Here is a 19,710-nt window from a genome sequence, read left to right as displayed (position 1 = left end):
ATTTACAGTAGGACAGGCCTTTTTTGTTTATTCTGTCTTGATAAAACCCAGTTGGCAATAAGAAAATGTAAACCTCGTAAATATGGGTTAAAAATAAGCATTTTCTCGACTTAATTGCACTGGATGTGATTCTTTTAATGGGAATGTTGCCCCTTCCAACATGGCCGCTACGCCACGTTTCGTGTCCGCCGGAAATACAACAGACACGCGCCACAAGATACGCGCTTGCGCGGTTATGTTTCAAACAAAACGGCGCCATTTTTGTTGTTGTTAATGTCAGCATAACGTTAACTTGTGCTTCACTCCTTGAGAAAGAAGAAAAAAGCCCGTTTTTTGGATGGTGTGACGACAAAACGTTTACGCGGATTCCGAAACAGTCGTTCTAACTGGTAGCTAGCTAGCTAGCTAAACCACAACTGGGGTACAAGAAATGGAAGATGCCCGTCAGTATAAGGTGAGTTAACTTACAATCGTGTCTTACTTTTGTGAAAAAGGGCCACTAACTTCAATTAGTACGAGTTAAATGTGGTAATAACGTACCTGTCTGTCAGCAGAAAGGAGCAAGGAAGAAGCTCCGCTATCAGAACAGCATGCAGAAGTAAGTTATTTAGTCAATAAAATTTATTTTTAACCCTTTAAAAATAACGGGCTAAATATGTTCCTAATATTTCTAGTGCACCGAAGGAAAAACGGAGAGGCAGGTTGTCAATCGGAGATATTGACAGGATCTTTGATGACGTGGGTACGTTTTCGCTTTGTTGTTATTTCTGTTTGATGACTTGGGTACGTTTTCTTTTGTTTTCCACGTTTGTTTTACGTCGTGTGCTATAAAGTTTTTCTTTTAATGTGATCAATTTAGTTTACAACTGAACCATAAGATTCAACCTGTCGTTCTCTAAATAAAACTGTCACTACAGTCTGGTTATTTCTGATTGTATTTTATGTTTCATGTGTTTTTTGTCTGCTCGAGTGACACAATGATCACATTAAAAATGACATCTTCTCTTCAATTGTATCAATATGATCAACATATGGTTCGATGCATTGATATTTATGTATTTGTTCTGCACAGACTCTCCGATTCATTTACTCCCCTTAACTGTCCAACTCTCGGAGTCGGATATTGAGGAAAACGATGTGGCGAGACGTGCTACGCCACAAGCTGTAAAGGCGAAACCTGCAATGGTACATAAAAGTCATAACACACATTTGGAGCTGGAATCGAATAGGTTTGAGTCTCGCAAAATAAACTAGTTAGTGGAGGTTGAAAAGAGATTCAGATTAGATTTTTGTGGCAAACAAAAGTCTTAAGTCAGGTCTTCCAATAAATTGAACTAAAAATGATTCCTTTTGTATCTTTAGTCTCACAAAGAATTATTCCATCCTGCAACACGCTCGCCAAGTCCTGAACTAAACATTGGTAAGAAGCTCACTCGGCTTTGTTTCATCATGCAACTTTGTCTCAGACCATTCAAATATGTTTTCCAAAGGACATGTGAAGACATCCAGCCCACTAGAGGAGAACACAGGGCTGACATCAGCACAGGCGGAGACTAATGACAAAGGCGAAGTGCTGTCGCCGATCCTGGGTGACTGTGGAGGAAGCACTTTGACGATTACATTCGCCTCCGACAAGTAAGAAGTGATTGATAAGACTTTTTGTTTTGGCTATTTCTTAGCGCTGCTTGTCCACTTGTATGTCCTCAAATGTTTTTGCTATGAAGGTGGGGAAACATGGTGAAATGTGAATTTCATTTACTATCCATCTCTTTCCAGCCATAAAGGAAGTCCCACTGTCAGTGACGAGAATTCCCAGAAGCAAGCATCAAGGTTGGTAGTTGGCCTTTTGGATTGAATTGACCAGATTATAAATATTAAAAAAAAAGATGGTTAAAAAAAACCCTGATGATTCTTCTTGTACTGTCATCATGTATATTTTTTTGAATTTTATTAGCAAGTCAGCTCAGGAGGAGCCGAGTATGTCCACTGCTGAGGAGGATCATGTGGACGTTCACAGAGAGTCCACAGAGGAGAGCGTGCAGCTCCCTGTCAAAAAAAACATCTGGGCGTTCCTGCAGAAGGTTCGAGAATCCAGTCAGCCCAGAAGCAAATTGTGAGTTAATTGGACTTTTCCCGATTAATCACGTATTACATTGGATGGTATTTAAGGAAATAGTGACTTTGTAATGGGATGAATCCCAAAGAATAAGATCTCCCATGCTTTCAGAAGAACCCCAATGCCGGTTAAAGCGCCCACACCCCCTCCCGAGGTTGAGGAGGATTTCCTGATTTTGGAGGACGACGAGACTATTCTCTTTTCCATTCCCACCAAACGGACCCTTAAGCAGCAGCCGCAGAAAGAGTCCAGAAGTGACAAAGGCGCGTTGATGGACAGCTGCCGGGACACGGAGCATTCAAGCAAGAATTTACTCAAAGAGCCGACAGCCCGCAAAAAAACTCCACAGAGAGAAAAAAAGAAGGAGCCAAAGCATCGCAATACCTCCAACAAAAAGAATCCACGCAAGATGGCCGACGAGCAACCCCAAGTGGCGGCCGGCAGCTCGACAGATGACCAGCGTGTCCGGCCTTCATCCGAGGTGAAGACGTCTTCAAAAGCCAGACGAAAAAATCCCGAGAGCAGTGGGCCGGCTGCGAAGGTCAAGCGGACTAAGGAACGACGTCAGGAGCCCAGCGGTGAACAGCGTCAAGCTGTTGAATTGGCAGGTAAGAATTTTAGCGATCATACAAGTTGGCTAGGGCAGAAAACATATATGTACTTCTATTTTGGTTTTTATATCAACTTTTCTGAATAATTTAAACATTAAAAGGAATCTAATCGCTTGTATTTATGAATGAAAACAAAACAATGGTACTATAATACAATACATAATAATTCAACGTTATCATATGTTCACCATTAGACATTGCTTTTGAATAAGTCGACGAGTGCGTTTTTTTGTCTCTCAGATTTCGACTCGGGAAAGCCGAACCCTGCTGAGGATTCGCCGGCCACAACAGTTGAACGAAACCATCAATCCGCTCCGAGCGGGAGTTCCCCCGAGTGGCATGAGGTGCTTGGCAAAAGGAGAAGAAACCCGCCCGGAGAGTGGTGGGTGAGCGCGCCTCAAAACGAGGAGCAGCCCGAGGTGAGAAATGAGACTCCCCACGTCAAGAAGCCAAAAGCCAACCGGGGAGAACCGCCCAAGGCCGCGTCGGCGTCATCCTCCAAGGCCAAGGATGTCCTCAAAAGTACAACCAAGAAGGATGTGAAAAACACAAAGAAGAAGAAGAAAGCCCTGCTGAAACCATCTGCCAGTGAGCTAACCTCTGACATAGCAGAACAAGCAGATCATCAGGAGCAAGAGGAAACCACGGATCCTCCTCGGCTTTTCAGTCCTCCGGTATCCAACCGGCGAGACCACAGCCGCAAGTCAGGTACGATACAAACATCCAAAGCCTTTTCCGTCCGTCCAACCAAATGTTTGTGTTTTCCAGAGCATCAAATATTCCAGCAAGTGTACCAGCGCGCCGGTAAGAAAACGTCCATCCCGCCCATCCAGTGGACTTCAACCACATTTCTCGGGCAGCCGTCGTTCAAACGGCCAAAAAGACCACCCAGTGAGTGGTGGAAGGCCACGGTCACGCCCGAGGAGGCGGCGCCCGACCGGGTTCTTCATCCGAGTCAGGAGAGGCGTAAACTTGACAAGAAAACAAAAGCGAGACTAAGCAGACCACCATCAAAATCGGACAAACGCGCCAGCCAGGCACTGCCCAGTCGAAGCACTGAGGACGAAGAGCAGACGAGGAGAGCGAATCCCATTGTGGACGTCTCCAGCCGGACCTTACCTGTCAATAGAGGTGCCGCTCAGAGTCACCAAGTCGCCGTGCAAGTCTACGCTCCCGATTGTGCGAGTCCCAGCAACGGGGGGACTTTTACTTTGGAAGAAAATCAGGGGAGCCTACGGGATGACGGCACAAGTCCGTCACAGGTCATGTAAGGAAAGCACAGAGCAGATAATCACTCGTGGTGTGTTTGTCTCCTTTGCTCACGATTTGTGTCTTTCGGGGGCGGCGGCCAGATTACAAAGCGGACCGGCGTCCATGATTGAACTGCACGCACACGATGATGCAGGTAAATTTGACCCACGTTACAATTAAGTTGGAGACATTTATATTTGGTGTTAGTGATTTTAACCCCATGAATAAAATTGAGTTTATTTAGTCAACACACACGTTCTGGTGTTAGTTAAGCGGCGACTGGTCTTCATTCCAGAACTCCCGTCGACCAGACTTCTCCATGCCGAGCTGTCCGTTACCGACCTGTGTGCCCCTCCCCTTATGCCGTGCACCCTCCGGGCTAGGGACAAGCACGACTTGACCGAGTGGCTCCAACATCTCTTCTCCCCGACCCTGATACGAGAGGATAACAGGAGTAAGACCAGTTTAGTTTTTTTGTTTCTAAATTGGTATGTGTACTGTTATGAACTTACTGACCAACAAATGGTGGTCAACGCAATAGCCTTTTTTTTTTTACCAAGCACAAGAATTGTTCTTTGCAGACTTGGCAGTTTCCCCTGACCAGTTTGACTGGTACTGCCACAAAACTGGAACCATGGGCATCGTGGAGGACGTGCGTCTTTCGAACTCCTCTCATGGGAAGATGCTGCTCAGCTCCTTCATGAAGAAACCTTTGTGGGTAGACCACAGCGCTACCATGGTCAGATTATTATTTTTTTTCCCTCGTTCAAATATTGGGAAAAACAATGAATACATTTGTTTTTTTCTTTTCCCCCCCAAAAAGGTATTTTTCCTACTAACGAGCTGCGTCAAGTTGAACATTGACTGTGTCGAATCTTTTGTGCACGCAGGCAATTCTTTCACAGTGCTGTGTGGTAAGTCACTTTAGTTGCATTTTTTATTCTGGGTTGATTGCCAACAATTTTAGGCTTTGAGTTTCGAAGTAGGGTTGGGGTTGCAAAGTCGGCTTTTGAAACTAACACATGCATTTTCAGTCGCACTCAATCTCATCACGCAACGATTTTGCATTCAGGCCATATTGGCCAGCTCAGGTTTTTATGATTCATTTGGTCGTCTCTTCCCTTTTGCGTTGCCCATCCAGGCCACGCCTACAGCATTCAAAACTTGGCGGAGCAGCCCGCATTCCTCTGCTTTCACAGGATCCTCGCAGAGACCCCAGACTGAAGTGTCCATCAGTCACAACAACATGAACATTTTTTTCTACTATTTTATATAAATTTCTTCGATGCGACTCTTACCTTTGTAGACTTGAGAAATAAATATGTATACTGTTCATCAGTGCTATTCAATTAGTTCCTAGTGTTTGATACTGAAAATATAAAACTTGTGTAGCTTACCCACATTGCTGATGTTGTTTTGAAGCGTGGCTAGAAATGAAAAAAAAAAAAAAAAAATCCCCAGTTTCAACTTTGAAGATGTTCAACTGCAGCATATACCAAATCATCAGCATAGTTTGCATTGAAACAGAAATAATTTCAAAATAAAAAGCATCTTAAAACGCTTATTTTAAAAAAAGTACTGTGACCTAGACTCGGCAGCTTTCTATCCCTAAATATTATATTGTGTATGTTTAGTGTCAGCGTGTGTTAAAATTAAAGGTCAAGGAGTGTGCATCTCATTTATTTCATACCCAAACTTGCGCAAGCACTCACACACTCCTTAGAGCCAAGACGGCATACCCTTAACCCTTAAATTAGAATACATAAATAAAAAGCTGTTTGCATATAAACACGCACCGAAGTAACACATTCCAAACTGGTGACCGACAGTTTGTTGCCTCGTCAACGTTTTTTTTTTTTTTTTTTTACATTTTTCTTCGCCTTCAATCTTTGCATAACCAAGCAGGAGCAAATCCTTGTGTAGCTGCATTCTATTTATAATGGCAAAAGATTTTTTTGAAACATTCATGTGCCATCAAAACAATGAGAATTATAAACCAGGAATTTTCTTAATCACCAGTTAGACCAGTGAGGGGAAGGCCTACAGCCCGCCGTGCACTTCTAACAAATGCAACCTGAAAATTCCCATATAGATGTACAGTAATAAATACCTTTGTCCGCATGGTTTTTAACTTTCAGACAGCCCTCTGAGGACGTCATAAAAAAATGAAGTGGCCCTTGTTGGAAGGGAATTTTTTTTCCCCCCACCCTTCACAAAAAAAAATCATTGATACTGTTCTCAGCTTTCACTTGCTCTCTAATGGAGAGAGAGAGAATAAAAAAAAACAGTGCCATTCATAAAAATAAAAAAAAACACAAGCAACTAAAGTGCTTGGTTAACCAGCTTTGAAAGCTCTGACATTTTTTTTTGGGGACAATTCACAAACTATGTCAGGAACATTTTTCAAGGTGTCTGTTAATTGACGTGTCAGTAAACAATACAATTAAAGAACTCTCCCTGTTGTTAAGTCAATTGAGAAGAGAGCAACTTATTATAGCGGATGGCTTTTCTGTAAACGTTTCTGTTGGGAGTCCTTAGAGTTACTCTTCATCGGCGCTCTTAAACATGAGGATGGCGTTATAAATCTTCAGGGCGGGGCCCAACTTGATGGACAGGATCTTGACGATGTCTGTTTGGGTGAGTAGCAGAAAGGCCTCGCCGTCTATTTGCTTGAGGAAACAAATACATTTTACCTCTAAACATATAAACTATATCACGCCACAATCAAAAAGCTGTTGAGAATGTTGCCTTACCTCTGTTTTAAATGTTGCAGCATGTTCTTTACACCCTGGGAGTCCTTTCACAAAACTGGACACCTGGTTGAAAAACATCCAAAAGGTAAGCAAGCCCATTCCACACGGCACGTAGATCGCAGTTATCTGACATTGACAAAAAAAAAATAGAAGGATGATTTAACAAAACCTGACCTCCTCCGTGCTCCATCCCGCCACTCTCTTGGCGGTGAGGCCCAGAACCTCAGGCAGCAGTTGACAGTGTTTGTCCCAGCATAGCGCCACCCGGTGGGGGGGAGCGGGAGACACGCCGGGGGAGAACACTGACTCGTGAAGGGCTTGCTGGAGGGAAATGGAGTCTGGGGATGCTGTGCCGAGAGAGGACAAGAGACATTTTAGTGACTGCCATCATGCAAGTTGTCTGCATACTTAAAGGACACAAACCTTTACCATCACCAGACTCTTCTTTCACGTAGTGCATTTTGAGATATTTGGGAACCGAAGCAGTCCTGAAAGGAACAATGATAGAGCTTAGAATTTCATTCTTTATGGCTTTTTTTTGTTTTTTATTAACCTTTTGAGTCTGGTTCCATTTTGGTTTTGCTCACTGGCACCTCCTAGTGGCTCTGGCTGGCTACTGCGAACTGAAATCTCAGCTTCCACCTCTAGTGGTTTCCTAGCAACAGAGACAACTGAGTGTCAGGTACAGGCTTCATCGTGCTGCATGTCAAACACAAAGAGGAGCACTGTTGGGACGAACCTGGTGTGGGAGTTGTCGGCTGCCTCGGGCTGTTCTGGCGTGGAGGCGGTCTGCGTGGGAGTAGTTGAGTTGGGTTCGAGGCGCCGCCCGCGGGGGAGGGCGCCGCTGAGCACGAGGGGTCGCTCGCCGCTGAGACGGTCTGGGAGCAGGCTCTCTTTGTTTAGATTCATCTCCGAGTAGGGACAGCTCACCTGACTGCACATGGCCAGACTTAAGCTGAGTCCGCAAATGAATCCGATTCAAAAAAAGATCTCAAATGAGAAAAATCAAACAGGACTGACGTGTAATGTGTTCCATAACGAGGTCCTCTGATGTGGCCGACTCCGTTGCATCCTGGGGTGGGACATCCCTGTCCTGGAGGACTCACATCATTAGCACCTGGGAAGATAATTGCAGAGAAGTCAGGGAAAAAGAATTGCCATTTGCATTTTGTTGGACGCTGACAAGAACAGTAAGATAAGTTTCTCACTGTTAGGGTGCTGCAAAGAGTGTCCAGTCTTATGACACCAGCCTACAGGGTGCAGGTCGGGGCAGTCGGTCTCCACCCAGAAGTCATAATCTGGATTCCAGCCATCAAAATGGATCTAAAAAATGGTTAATGGTGCTTTAGTGTGATTTTGAGACTCGGCGTGCATTTTCTACCTTAAGCCGGTGGTCTTCCGTGTCTGCGATTGTGGCGACACGAATGAGCATGGGGTTCCTTCTGTCCACAGCTTCCAACTTCATTCCCACCTGGAAGCCATGTGGAGGTCTCTGCGGGGGAAAAAAAAAAAAAAAAGCTATTGTTAAAACACTTCGCTATAAACTAGATGCATACTGAATTTCCCAAAAAAAACACCCTACCGGTTTGAAAGCCCGAGCAGGAGCAGCCTGTGTGCCCGTCTCTTCCAAATATTTCTCCCAGGAGAAACTCTTAGGTTGCTTATATTCTGGTGAAAGCAAATTAACAAAAACATTGTCGTGAACGTTTGTTAACAACTACGTGTACAATGACTGCAGCATGCGTTCCTACCATTCGTAACTTGCGATAGGTTAAAGAAAACGAATGGCGATCGACACAAAATTAGATACACTTGAGCAATCCAACTATCCAAAGCTGTATCAAAAATTCGCTTGCCTTTTAGCTGCGTCAAACTGAGAGCTTTGTAATACCTTTGCAGCTAAATATAGGCATGCCTCTCATTATAATGCAGTGCAGTTCGACACCACTGAATATTATGTTTATGTAAAGGCAGAATTTTTGATACGTTCTTGTGTTGGATCGTATTCCAAATGTGAGTGAGTGTAACGCAAGCCCAAAAGAATTGAAGTGAGTGAGTGTTTATTTGCTAAATGGGTATATTTTAGAAGCAAAAGACAAAGACGCATTTGTTTCCCGTTCAAAATGTTTTTACAGCAAGGCCCTTCCTTAAAAATGATACAAAATATTGCGCTTCTTCAAAACTGTTCAACAAAGTCAAGAATATTATAATATATAAAAAAAAACTTGCGTCGATTCCAACCAAATGATACCCATTTAAGAAATAGCAATGAAAAAAAAAAAGTGGCCTAATTAGGATTCTTTTTGGCCTTCAGAGTCAAATCAACATGTTAAAAGCAAGGCAGCAGGCAATGATGAATTAGTTTGGCCTTACAGAACAGCAAAGTAGTTGATACTGACCCACATTTGTCTTGCTCTGTGTCTTACCAGCTGGAGTGGTCAGAGTGAGCTCGGTCTCCTCGCAGTAGCCTACCGGGTGGATGTATGGACTGCTTGCGTCGCACCTACGCACAGGTCAGAGCGCAAATTGAGTCAGGGAATAAATTCTAGAACCACCACAAATGTCTTTTATGAATGTAGACAGAAACTGTTCGGCTCCCTCAGTTTTTATTTTTATTTTTTCTATGTCTTGAATCAGTTATTTAATCTCACCAATAATCATATGCGTCGTCCCAGTTATCAAAGTGAATGAGAAGTCTGTTGTCCACCACAGCTGCGATGGTTGCCACGCAGATCAGCGACGGGTTCTTCCGGTCCACCGCCTCCAGCTTCATGCCCGCTCGAAATCCGGAGGGAGTCACCGACTGAAAGGGCGGATACGGGTCGGAATGACAGCGGGTCGGCTCGGGATGCCGACGGGGCGCGCGCCACTCACGGTGTTGAGGCTCTTGAAGAGGTGCTTGGGGGCCAGTTGACCTCTGCAGTTTTTCACGTACATGCTCCAGTTGAACTCTCCGTCTTTACAACCTAATAGACAAATAGATGTTTACTTCCCAAAAAAAAAAGATGCCTTGCATGTGCGTCTAAGTGACTACCTTTGGGCAACAATAATTTGTGTCCATTTTTCTCACACCAGCCTGCCGGTTTCAAATCCCACGAGTCTGCGTTGGCCCAGAAGTCGTAGCACTCCGGGTAGCCGTCAAAGTGAAGCCTCACTCGATAGCCTTGGATCTGTTCATACGGTGTCAGTTCACGCTCATATCCTTTTTTTTACGTCAAATATATGCCTTGGCTTGATACAGGTTAGGAAACATCGGACCAAACAAACGTCCGCCTTACCTCTGCCACGGTGAGCACACAAAAGAGAGACGGGTGACACGGATCCAGCCCCTCCAGCTTCATCCCCACCTTAAAGCTGTTCCGGCTTTGAGGAACCGACTGATACTGCGGGACGAACGCGCACGATTGGTCGAGGTAGGTGAAGATTTTTTTTTTTTTGCTTCTCGACAAGAAGTGGTACCTCTTTGAACAGTTTGACAGGAGCGGCGATGGCACGCTCCTCCTCCAGGTAGGCCGGCCAGCTCCATGCCCGCTTCTTGTTCGGTGGGGCTGTAGCTGTCACACAAATAGAAATGAACGGCGGCGGCAGTAGATAACCGCATTGTCTCTTAATTGGCCCATTTGAGAGCTCGAGTGCTGTTAATTAAAACTCGTGTAATGGACCATGATGGTTTGTAAATAAAGTACTTGAAGCGTAAATAAGCAATGTTAGCCTTGATTCTAGGGACAATTTCTGGGCTTTTTTTAAAGAATTTATAGACATGCCCTCATCATGGCAGCACACAAAACGTACCAAGTTTGGCTATTTTGGCTCCTCTCCTGCCTTTGGTAGTTTTGGCTTTCTCCTGGAAGAATAGAAGATCGGTGACCTCGTTGTCACACATGATGTTGCAACTCTGGAAGGTGGACGTTTCTTACCTCTGGTTCCTCTTGGTTGTCTTCCTCCTCATCACCAGAATCCATATAGATTTTTCTCTTTTTACGCACGCGTTTACCTAAGGTCTCGCTTTCAGCAACTTGGCACTCCCGGGGCTCTCCAGGAGATGACCTGGATAGGACAGTTAAAGAAGGGAGGGAAAAAAAAAAAAAGCTGTTGTCAGAAAAAATGCAGTTCACTGTGGGAAAAAAAAAAGAAAAAACGTGGGCATGCGAGTTGCACCTTCCACTGGTGGGCTGGGCACAGTTTGGGCTGCAGAACTTTCCCTGTAGGAGAGAATCTCGGGCAACTTGACTGCCGCAGGTTCGGCATTGAGTCAGCTCCCCATTTGGGCCAACTTCCACACTTGGACCAACTTCCACTTTGGGACTTTCAAGAGTGGGGGTCTCCTCCAAAGACAGGACAACAGGTCCAGCGGCTGTAGAAAAAAGAAAAAAAGGGTGGGAACGGGCAGGGCAATTACAAAGAACCACTCTAAATGATATTTACCTTTCCCTTGAGTGGATGCCGGCTGAATATTATTAGCTGGTGCGGGTGCTGGTGGGGGTACTGGTTTTGTCTGCGATTGACCCTCAGGTGGCGGTGTGGGACTGTGAGATGGCACCGGGTCCAAAACCTCCTTTTTAGGCGCCGGCTGCTGCCCTTTCATTTCTACGTCTGTCACAATCTCGAGTGTGCCAAACTCTGTCATGCGGAACTAAAGAACACAAATTAGATTCAGGCTGACCTGAAGAATCAACCAACCACTTACACTCAGAACAAATCCAAGACACAAAACCCCAAAGTGAACTATGAGGCAGTCATGCTAACTCCTAGTCCACAATGTAAACTAGTTAAACAAATTGTCTTTACCTTGATGTCGCTTCCTGGCAACGTTGCAATGCCATCCTTCCAGTCCAGAGCGCCCATCATGTCAAATTCAGCACCTTGTGAAGGACCGTCACAGGGTGGAGTGTCAGCCATTCCAGATCCCTACAAATCCCTGCAACTAAAGACAGAAATACAGCAACAAAAACAAAATCTCAATATGCATACTCCTATATAGCTTCGACTCCTACTATTGTCCCTTTTAACTTTATTGCTTGTCAGTGGCCGCATTGACTTGGCATGCAAACGCGACCTGCACTTGTAAACAGCAATTTGCAACATCACCGCTTGATGGCGACTGTGTGTTGGCTCGCATGATCCACCATGCACTTGGATTCCACACAAAACATTCACTAATAAGACTCTTATTGCCGGCCAACTAGCAGGGAATTGCGTTGACAAAGCGGCCCAATAGAGCAAATCAACACCCCGTTTAATGGTAAACACAAGAAAACAGGTCCCGACTTGGAGTTAAGCACATAAGTTCATATTTTCCTCGTTTTAACAGTATCTCTTAAAGACGTCTCTTTGCTTTTACCTAAACAAGCGACGGCTCGGTTTATTTAGCACTTTCTAAAAGAACGCAGCTTTCCACGCCGACTGGTTCAACTTGTCATCGTTTTAATCGGATTTCTATTGCGATATAACGTTTTAGTCCTGACGCAGGGTCAACGCTGGGAATAAGATGATGTTTTTGGGCGGTTTAAGGGCCTCAACCTGAAGAAAAGTAACTAACGTAGGTGGGACAATACGTGCGTGTTAAGTTTGACTTAGTACACGGCAGCTTATGTTTTTTTTTTATTCCTGCCATAAATAAAAGTGGAGGCAAGAGCGCCCCGTGATTAGCATTCGTCTTGGTACAAAATGGCGGAGCAGTGGGGGGGTGGGAAGAGGCCAACCAACACGTTCTAAACTATGTAAATTACTCAAGTTACGCCTCGAAACAACACACATGAGCCGTGCAGGGGCGTCGAACAAGGGCCGACGCTCGCCCGGTAATTTCCCGGCGGCTTGTTTTCCGTCGCCTCGATTATTTTCTGCACTTTGTTGTCACGGAATGTCAGCCCCAGCTCGGCTAGCTTAGCGCCGACACAAAGCTAACTGTCAGCTAGCTTCGCTCTGACTAGCATTAGCATCGGGATAGGATGCAGCCAGCTAAGGGCAAGCCGTAATAAATAAGTTTCCCGGTTAATAACAATAGCAAAAAGACGTTACCAATATGCCTCACATCAGCATTTAGACTGATAATAACAATGCGCAACTGACACCACATTCAGCATTGTTCCACGATTAAATTCTTCAATAGAAACTTGAAAAACGATTTATTCTCACCGTTTCACAAACCGGAGTAGGGAAAATAACGCAAACTGACGCCTGCGTGCAGAAACGACATCGGATTTCATTCAAACAAAGCGCCCCTAACTTACAATTAAATTGCCCTTAGTAAAGAATTGTGTTTTTAAACAAAAATGTGGAACTCACCTCGTTTCTCTTTTAACTCTTATTTCAAGCAGAGGAGGCTGCGCATGCGCGGAAGATGCGCTACCGACAAGTTTGTGTTCGAAGGGGGAAAAAAAAAAAGTTCACTTTACGATCAGTGGTCAATGCAACACACGCGCACATACACACGCTTTGACCGGTGTGCGCTTTTCACACAGCCCACTGGGGAGTCACTTTCACGGGCGTCGTCACATACGTGCAACCGGTCGACCTGAGCGAGCTTATTTGCGGTTGCATGTTCGCATTGTCTGCCGTTAACAACAACAAACTGCAATTCCGTCATATTCTACTTCATCTCATCTATATGTTATACTTATTGCACGGCAGTGCAGTGGAATCTGACCTTGTGAACGCTCACGTGCTATATTCCTCGGATTTGGTGTGTTATTTAGCAACGCGTGCGCAGCACATGTGCAGTTACGTGGATGCATGTGTGGAAAGAAATTTTGCCCCCCGTTCCAAAATGGAAAAAGTCGAACAAAACAACAACGGTACATAGCGTCTAATTCTTACGCAACGCGTCGGGGTCGTAACGTAACCCGAGTACAGTTACTAGCTCTCATTGCGGGTACAAATGTCTCAAAACGAATGAATTAACCTCCCGCAGATGCTTTATTTTCGCTTGCTTAGTTGTACATGTACCCAAAGTATCCTCATTTAACCTGCACGATCGTCCATAATGGCTGCAAATCGCTACGACGCGCTCTCGCTCGTAGAATCACGGCGATTTGTTGACATGCATTAAAAACACGCGTCGTGTGTTTATTTTGTGCATTCTGTGATTGAAACATGTGATTTGATCGAACAAAGGGCCGTGCTGCTTTTTTTCTGGGGTGAGGTGAGTTCATTTTAGTGCAGTGAAGAGAAGCGGGCGGCTCACGCTCGGTCGTGTCATGGTTTGGCCTCTAGGTGGCGGTAGATGACCGTAGAAGAGAGCGGATGACGGGAGGATCAGGGTGATGAGGTGGGGGCGGTGTATTTGGACTGCAATCCCCGCAGCCATCCTCACCTCACGGCTCACGCATTATCGTGCTGACGCGAAGACACCATGAAATGGCATTCAAAAGCAAAGCGGTCGACACGAAGGTAAAACAGCCAAACACAACTCTAAATGTTGACATTTCAGCTTTACAATGGCAGTGCCAGTGACGTCATATTGTGATGTGACTAGCATTTTGCAGGTTAGGGGTTTGACAGAGAAGCAATCACACCTAAGAGGATCAAATGCACAATAATGCTTTCTTCTCATTGACTGCCATTGTTCGAGATTATACTGAGAGCTGTGCCTAATATTTTGGATACTGCATTTGAGGAAATGTTACAAAACCCAAAGCGCCTATTTTGCAAATATCCAGTGGCACTTTACCAAACAAAACTGTCACAAAAAAGTATATATGAATACATATTTAATGTAATTAGATTTATAGATGTTTTTTTCCCCTATTAATTAGCATTAACATCTCTGTTTCCAATCACCAGACCGTATTCCTCAACCTGCTGCTCTGCCTGCTCATCTTCTACTCTCTGTTTTACATGATCTGCAGTATTTGTTTCGGTGCCTTCAGGTGAGAAGACCTCACTCACATGAACCTAAAGATAAATAATAGTAAACTCCAAAACACTTACTCTCATGTGCGATATTATTTGTAACTAAACTTAACATAGGTTGGATGACTTCGATGGACGGATCCCTTTCGACTTCAAGACCAAGCCGGAGGATTCTGTCTCGAAATACTTGGGTGAGCTCACAGAAGGCAGTTAGCCAGGATGTTACCCAACAAACCAGATTGTCTACCTTGACTGTTTTTTTTTTCTTTGCGTGCCAGTCAACCTGTTGTCCTTGGAGCTCACTTACTTCAGCAGTGGCTTGCTGTTTGCCGCTGTGGTGAAGAGGAGAGTGTGGGACTACGCTCTAACGGTCACTTGTCTGCACATCTTCATCACCAGCCTTGGTAAATTGGGTGAGGTTAGGCTATGAAGCTTATTATATAATTATTATAGCTATATTTCATTTTTCAGTGATGCTGGAGTTTCCCCTGGCATGGCAGTGGTGGTTGGCCTTAGGTGAGATGAACGAAAACCGATTCTTAATGTATAAATGTGCATAAATGAGATTTTCTCTTTGTTTTTGCACAGGTAGCGGCTTGTTTCTGATGATCTGCAATGGTCAGCTGATTGCTTACTTTGCATGCCAGGATGAAAAAAGCTATGTTACCTTCACCGTCTATTAAATGTCCGAAAGGTACGTTTTGTTCATTGATGTTTCCTCATTGACCGAAAAAGTATTTGGACATTCTCAAGAGACTTTACTTATTTTGCCGTTATACATCACTCAATACAACCACCATAACGTTCCCCGTTTCGGAATTACGGAAAATAAATCCACATTCAGGCGAGTGAGCCACGACACTGTCAGTGACATAGAAAAAAAATAAATACTTTGTACAACTGCTGCTACATCCACTTGATGAAAGTAGCTCATGTAGTGTTCATGTAGGAGAATCCTACAAAGGCTTCACTCGTCCCGCCATCTTGGCATCTGTCATTCATGGAAGCGGGCACGGGTTGTAGCGTGAACTCGGGGTCGATGTAGCTGATGTCGCAAGGACTCGTCTGCGAAGGCAGTGGACGGACACTCAAGATCATAACAGTAAATTCAGTATATGAAAAAATTCTCATTGTAAAATTACCACATTGGGGATGAAGGGAGGTGTGATTTTCTTAGCCAGTAGGTCATCCCAGTTGATGGACGCAAAAAATGGATGTTCCTGCAGCTCCACCTGATATACGAGAAATTAATTTCATTGTGATTGTTTATATATTTAAAATCTCCAGATGTCTCTTACTATGTCACGGCTTTCCCCCAAGCGTCTGGAGACCTTCCTCTCCAGTAAACCCGTTAATAGCGAGCAGGCCGCCTCAGATGTTCCACTACGCAGGCAAAGAGGTGCGTTGAGTATCTTGTCAAACATCACTGTTTTGCTATTGCTGTAAAATGGAGGCTGACACACCAAAAACGAGAAAAGATGTTGAATTTGAAAATATAATATAGTTTGCATTGCTAAAAAGCACTCACAAGTCCGTATAGCATCTCAAAAAGCACGCTGCCGAGTCCCCACCAGTCCACTGCGGGAGTGTACGTGTGACCCTGGAGCACTTCTGGGGCGAGGTACTCCGGAGTCCCGCAGAACGTATGCATGAGCCCACCCACGGCCACACCTTCTTTACAGAGTCCAAAGTCGGTCAGCTTCACATGTCCCTCACTGTCCAGCAAAATGTTCTCCGGTTTCAGGTCCCTGTAAAAATGTAAAAATAACTGCTTCACCAAAGATCATGTTAAAAAAATAAATTAATGCCCAGTAAATTACACTCACTGAGATTCATTATTAAAATTGAGCCTTTTAATGCTTAATTCTGATTGACAGCTTATTCAGGTAATAAATTATTACTACAGGTGGAGTGAGTGGTTAGTTTAGCTGCCTGGTATTTCTGAGGGTTAGAGTTTGCAAATGCTGTTCCCATTAGCCAGTCACTAAGGTTACCTGTAGACAATGTCTAAGGCGTGAAGGTAGCCCAGCGCCATTGCCATTTCTGCAGCGTAAAAAGCAGCCCTGCTTTCAGGAAATGGACCCTCTCGCTGGAGGTGGTAGAAAAGCTGAAAGGGTTCAAATGAATGAAAACAGCTGAGAATGTTGCAGACACTTTGTTTTTCACATTTCCATTTGTCCCCCATAGAAAATACATACAAAATATTCATCAGCATTTATTGTAGATTTTCTTTTAGGTTTGTTTTCCAACCCCCTTGAAATATCCCCCCAAGGAGAAAAAATAATTTCTAGCTCCGCCAGTGGTACCTCGCCTCCATTAACATAGTCCACAACAAAGTAGAGCATGTTTGGTGTTTGGAAGGAGTAATGGAGTCCAACCAAAAATGGATGTTGAAGTCCTTTAAGTAGAACGCTCCTCTCCACCATCACATGTTGCTGCTACAAATACAGGAACGACAGTGTGAGATAAACAGAGGAAGATACAAGAAGTCAACACCCGCTTTTTCTATGTATTGTAGGAAAGTAGTTTACCTCCTTCCTCATAACAACAGTCTGTTTGTGTAACACTTTCACAGCAAAGTAGCCTCCATCTTTTCTGTGTCTGGCCAACAGCACCTAATTCAAAGCATGGAGTGATGAACAAAAGCTACACATGCAAAAAAAAAAAAAGCCTACCTTTCCAAAACTCCCTTTGCCGATAATTTTGAGGTAATCAAAGTCAGATGGTTTCATCCTGGAAGACAGATAATAAATACAAATTGTATGAATAAATAAAGCCACATTTTTGGATAGAATGGCTGAATTATAGACTCCTTATCATAGCATAGAGATTGGAATTTTTTTTTTTTTAGATGACATCAGAAAGTTTTTTTTAAATCTTGTGGGTGTGTCTTACATGGTATAGAGTGCGACCCAAATTTTACATTTGATCTATTCTTGACCTTCAGTATACTCACATGTGGGGTTGAGACTTTAGCGAGCACTGATGAGACAGAAAATACACAAAAGGTTAAGAAGTCATCATTAGTTTCATTTTCCTGTCAATACTCAGCTATCATTCTCACCGCATTGCCTCTGTCTTTTGTCTTCTCCTTGATTTTGCTCCACAGGTGAGGGACCTTCCTGGTGTCCTGGCTTTAAATGAGAGGTCAATGGAATAACAATTGTCATAATGTTTTTCAATGTGTATTTTAATGGCAACTTACTGCTGGCAAAGTTTGTGTATTACGTCCTTGAAGAGAGTTTTTCTCACCTTGTGCAGAGCTGAAAGTGGAAAGTTAGTTATGTAACAATTTACCACTTTGCTGCCCAGTGCCCTCTGCCATATTTAATTCAGCACACAAAACATATAATGAGAGGATTTTCAACAACATTAGACTCTATTAATGAGAGCTCTAGTTGACTTTTATAATGACGAATATTGGCATTAGTTTAAATTCTAATTCTTTTGTTTTCAGCCAAATGGGGCAAGGTACAAATGTGCCCACTGAGTAATTTAAAACTGTCCCATCTAAGTCTCAAAATGTCCTTTACTATCAGAAGCAGCGTTTAGTAAAGACTAAGTCATTAAATGCAACTTGTAATAACCATCTTTGCATGATGTGCTGATCATTCATGACCTCGAAATGACGTCACTCTTGCTAATTAAAAGTACAGTAACCGCCTTACCTGAGAAAAATGACACAAGCCTCCTCATTTTGGCGTAGGTCATCGCCCGGTCGTGAGTCAAAGTCATGCGGACGAAATAATGAAATGACGGGCGTTTAAAGCGAAATAATCACAGCTCGTCTCAAACTAACTCTGAGCTCCTTTGACAGACCTCGACTCAAATGAACGGCGGTGGTGCGTTCAGTGACAATCGGAATTTCTGGGCTTCATCATAAAAGGCCACCGTTTGAGTGAGGTACGTGAGTGCACATATTTTGATTGACATATGCTGTATGATATGCAACCTAAATTATTTGTTTGTTGCTGTAACACCTGGAAATAGCTAGAAAATATATAAAAGTTGTAGTAGTGTCCAATTTGTATTTAAACCTTAACACTGTTCTCACTGGTTTAGCTTAAACAATTGTTTTAAAATAATAGCTCTTTTATTAAGTGTACTGTACAAATACTCGTGTTGAAATACTCGTGCATTGGGTCTGCCAGCGACCCAGTGTTTTTATTGAAATTCAAGACAGTAGAATAGTATCTCCTTTGCAGACTAAATATAGTTAATAGGTCATGACCTAGTGTAACGGCATTTAACAAGTCAGTATCAGTCTCACGTAGCCGTTGCATGCCAAAGGATCCACTGGACATGTCTGCAACATTTCGAGGCCACGTTGTGATTTATGACTAAAACCACTTTAGCATTTGTACTTGTTTACTACATTTGGTTCAAGCACACCACACATTTTCCCTCACAATCATCATTTGAAATATTTCAGTTTTATTGGCTGAATTACATAACTACACTTTTATGACTTTGTGTGGTCACATGATGAATGAAAATAGCAATAGGTGCTATTTTCAGTTCCCACTGCGAGTGATGAAATTCTGTAGAGGAATAAAGTCTGATTTGATCAGTGGAAACTGTGCTGTAAAAGTTTTTTTTCTATGATGATCATGTGGTATGTGTTCACTCATGACGAAAATAATCATTGTGGAATTGCTCAGTCACAAACGGCTCTGCGCTGGTCACCATGACAACAGGCCAAAGTTTAGATTGTCCTGATGTCAGATGTCATGCCTGAAAAGCAAAAGGTTTTGGCTTGTCAAGTTTAATGGGAGAAGCAATTCATAAGTACTATGGACAAAATTATTCAATGAACTACCTAACATGCATGTTTGGGTGAGAATTTGAGTTTTCGTGGAAAAGGCAGAAACATGCAAACATGTGACAATCGCAGTACTTTGTTTGGCCTCTAGGTGACGATAACAAACAAGGAGAAATTCATGATGCTCGATTCCACAAAAAAATACCCAATCGGTATTCATTTTACGGAGGAGCGTACATTTTGAAATATCAATTTATAAAGCCAAAATAATTTATTAAACCTTATCAATTTATTATCACATCATCACATTTGACTAGTTTAAAACTTAATAGTCAGTGACTAATATATTGTACTATTTAGATTTGG

General features: G+C 43.4%; 4 protein-coding genes across 9 annotated transcripts; 2 read left to right on the top strand and 2 right to left on the bottom strand.

The window, feature by feature from the left end:
* Positions 1 to 218: 218 nt before the first annotated feature.
* si:ch211-161h7.4 (serine/arginine repetitive matrix protein 1) lies at positions 219 to 6,169 on the top strand. Of its 3 annotated transcripts, none has more exons than XM_037274248.1 (16): positions 219 to 454; positions 552 to 598; positions 675 to 742; positions 1,073 to 1,185; positions 1,363 to 1,420; positions 1,491 to 1,635; positions 1,777 to 1,830; positions 1,955 to 2,113; positions 2,231 to 2,724; positions 2,968 to 3,435; positions 3,496 to 3,994; positions 4,080 to 4,132; positions 4,274 to 4,432; positions 4,560 to 4,717; positions 4,802 to 4,892; positions 5,120 to 6,169. In XM_037274248.1, the coding sequence occupies exons 1-16, from the start codon at positions 431 to 433 to the stop codon at positions 5,200 to 5,202; spliced, it is 2,673 nt and encodes an 890-aa protein (XP_037130143.1). In that variant the 5' UTR covers positions 219 to 430; the 3' UTR covers positions 5,203 to 6,169. The 3 variants fall into 3 exon arrangements, with proteins under 3 accessions (XP_037130143.1, XP_037130142.1, XP_037130144.1); XM_037274247.1 differs by having other exon boundaries at positions 2,228 to 2,724; XM_037274249.1 differs by having other exon boundaries at positions 220 to 454; positions 552 to 586; positions 2,228 to 2,724.
* Positions 5,646 to 13,163, bottom strand: l3mbtl1b (L3MBTL histone methyl-lysine binding protein 1b). Of its 3 annotated transcripts, none has more exons than XM_037274266.1 (22): positions 13,017 to 13,163; positions 11,520 to 11,645; positions 11,157 to 11,364; positions 10,890 to 11,085; positions 10,649 to 10,778; positions 10,524 to 10,575; positions 10,191 to 10,285; positions 10,010 to 10,114; positions 9,766 to 9,901; positions 9,606 to 9,697; positions 9,383 to 9,534; positions 9,131 to 9,234; positions 8,314 to 8,399; positions 8,113 to 8,223; positions 7,940 to 8,054; positions 7,752 to 7,848; positions 7,471 to 7,665; positions 7,285 to 7,386; positions 7,155 to 7,219; positions 6,906 to 7,078; positions 6,732 to 6,794; positions 5,646 to 6,647 (listed from the first exon to the last, which is right to left on the bottom strand). In XM_037274266.1, exons 2-22 carry the CDS (start codon positions 11,628 to 11,630, stop codon positions 6,519 to 6,521), a joined length of 2,517 nt encoding a protein of 838 aa, XP_037130161.1. In that variant the 5' UTR covers positions 11,631 to 11,645; positions 13,017 to 13,163; the 3' UTR covers positions 5,646 to 6,518. The 3 variants fall into 3 exon arrangements, with proteins under 3 accessions (XP_037130161.1, XP_037130163.1, XP_037130162.1); XM_037274268.1 differs by having other exon boundaries at positions 9,158 to 9,234; XM_037274267.1 differs by having other exon boundaries at positions 11,520 to 11,655; positions 13,017 to 13,160.
* Positions 10,018 to 15,290, top strand: LOC119136285 (transmembrane protein 244-like). Its single transcript, XM_037274649.1, has 7 exons — positions 10,018 to 10,144; positions 13,944 to 14,120; positions 14,514 to 14,599; positions 14,700 to 14,773; positions 14,861 to 14,986; positions 15,054 to 15,098; positions 15,171 to 15,290. The coding sequence occupies exons 2-7, from the start codon at positions 14,088 to 14,090 to the stop codon at positions 15,263 to 15,265; spliced, it is 459 nt and encodes a 152-aa protein (XP_037130544.1). The 5' UTR covers positions 10,018 to 10,144; positions 13,944 to 14,087; the 3' UTR covers positions 15,266 to 15,290.
* sgk2b (serum/glucocorticoid regulated kinase 2b) lies at positions 14,424 to 18,485 on the bottom strand. Of its 2 annotated transcripts, none has more exons than XM_037274503.1 (12): positions 18,251 to 18,485; positions 17,788 to 17,845; positions 17,647 to 17,716; positions 17,539 to 17,564; positions 17,258 to 17,315; positions 17,114 to 17,197; positions 16,889 to 17,020; positions 16,577 to 16,689; positions 16,111 to 16,330; positions 15,881 to 16,036; positions 15,725 to 15,814; positions 14,424 to 15,647 (listed from the first exon to the last, which is right to left on the bottom strand). In XM_037274503.1, exons 1-12 carry the CDS (start codon positions 18,315 to 18,317, stop codon positions 15,513 to 15,515), a joined length of 1,209 nt encoding a protein of 402 aa, XP_037130398.1. In that variant the 5' UTR covers positions 18,318 to 18,485; the 3' UTR covers positions 14,424 to 15,512. The 2 variants fall into 2 exon arrangements, with proteins under 2 accessions (XP_037130398.1, XP_037130399.1); XM_037274504.1 differs by having other exon boundaries at positions 15,728 to 15,814.
* Positions 18,486 to 19,710: the final 1,225 nt, after the last annotated feature.

The sequence above is a fragment of the Syngnathus acus genome, chromosome 16, assembly GCF_901709675.1.
Source record: "Syngnathus acus chromosome 16, fSynAcu1.2, whole genome shotgun sequence".
In the NCBI taxonomy this organism is placed as follows: Eukaryota; Metazoa; Chordata; class Actinopteri; order Syngnathiformes; family Syngnathidae; genus Syngnathus; species Syngnathus acus.
Note: the sequence above shows the minus strand (reverse complement) of the source record. Positions and strands in the feature narration are given on the sequence as shown.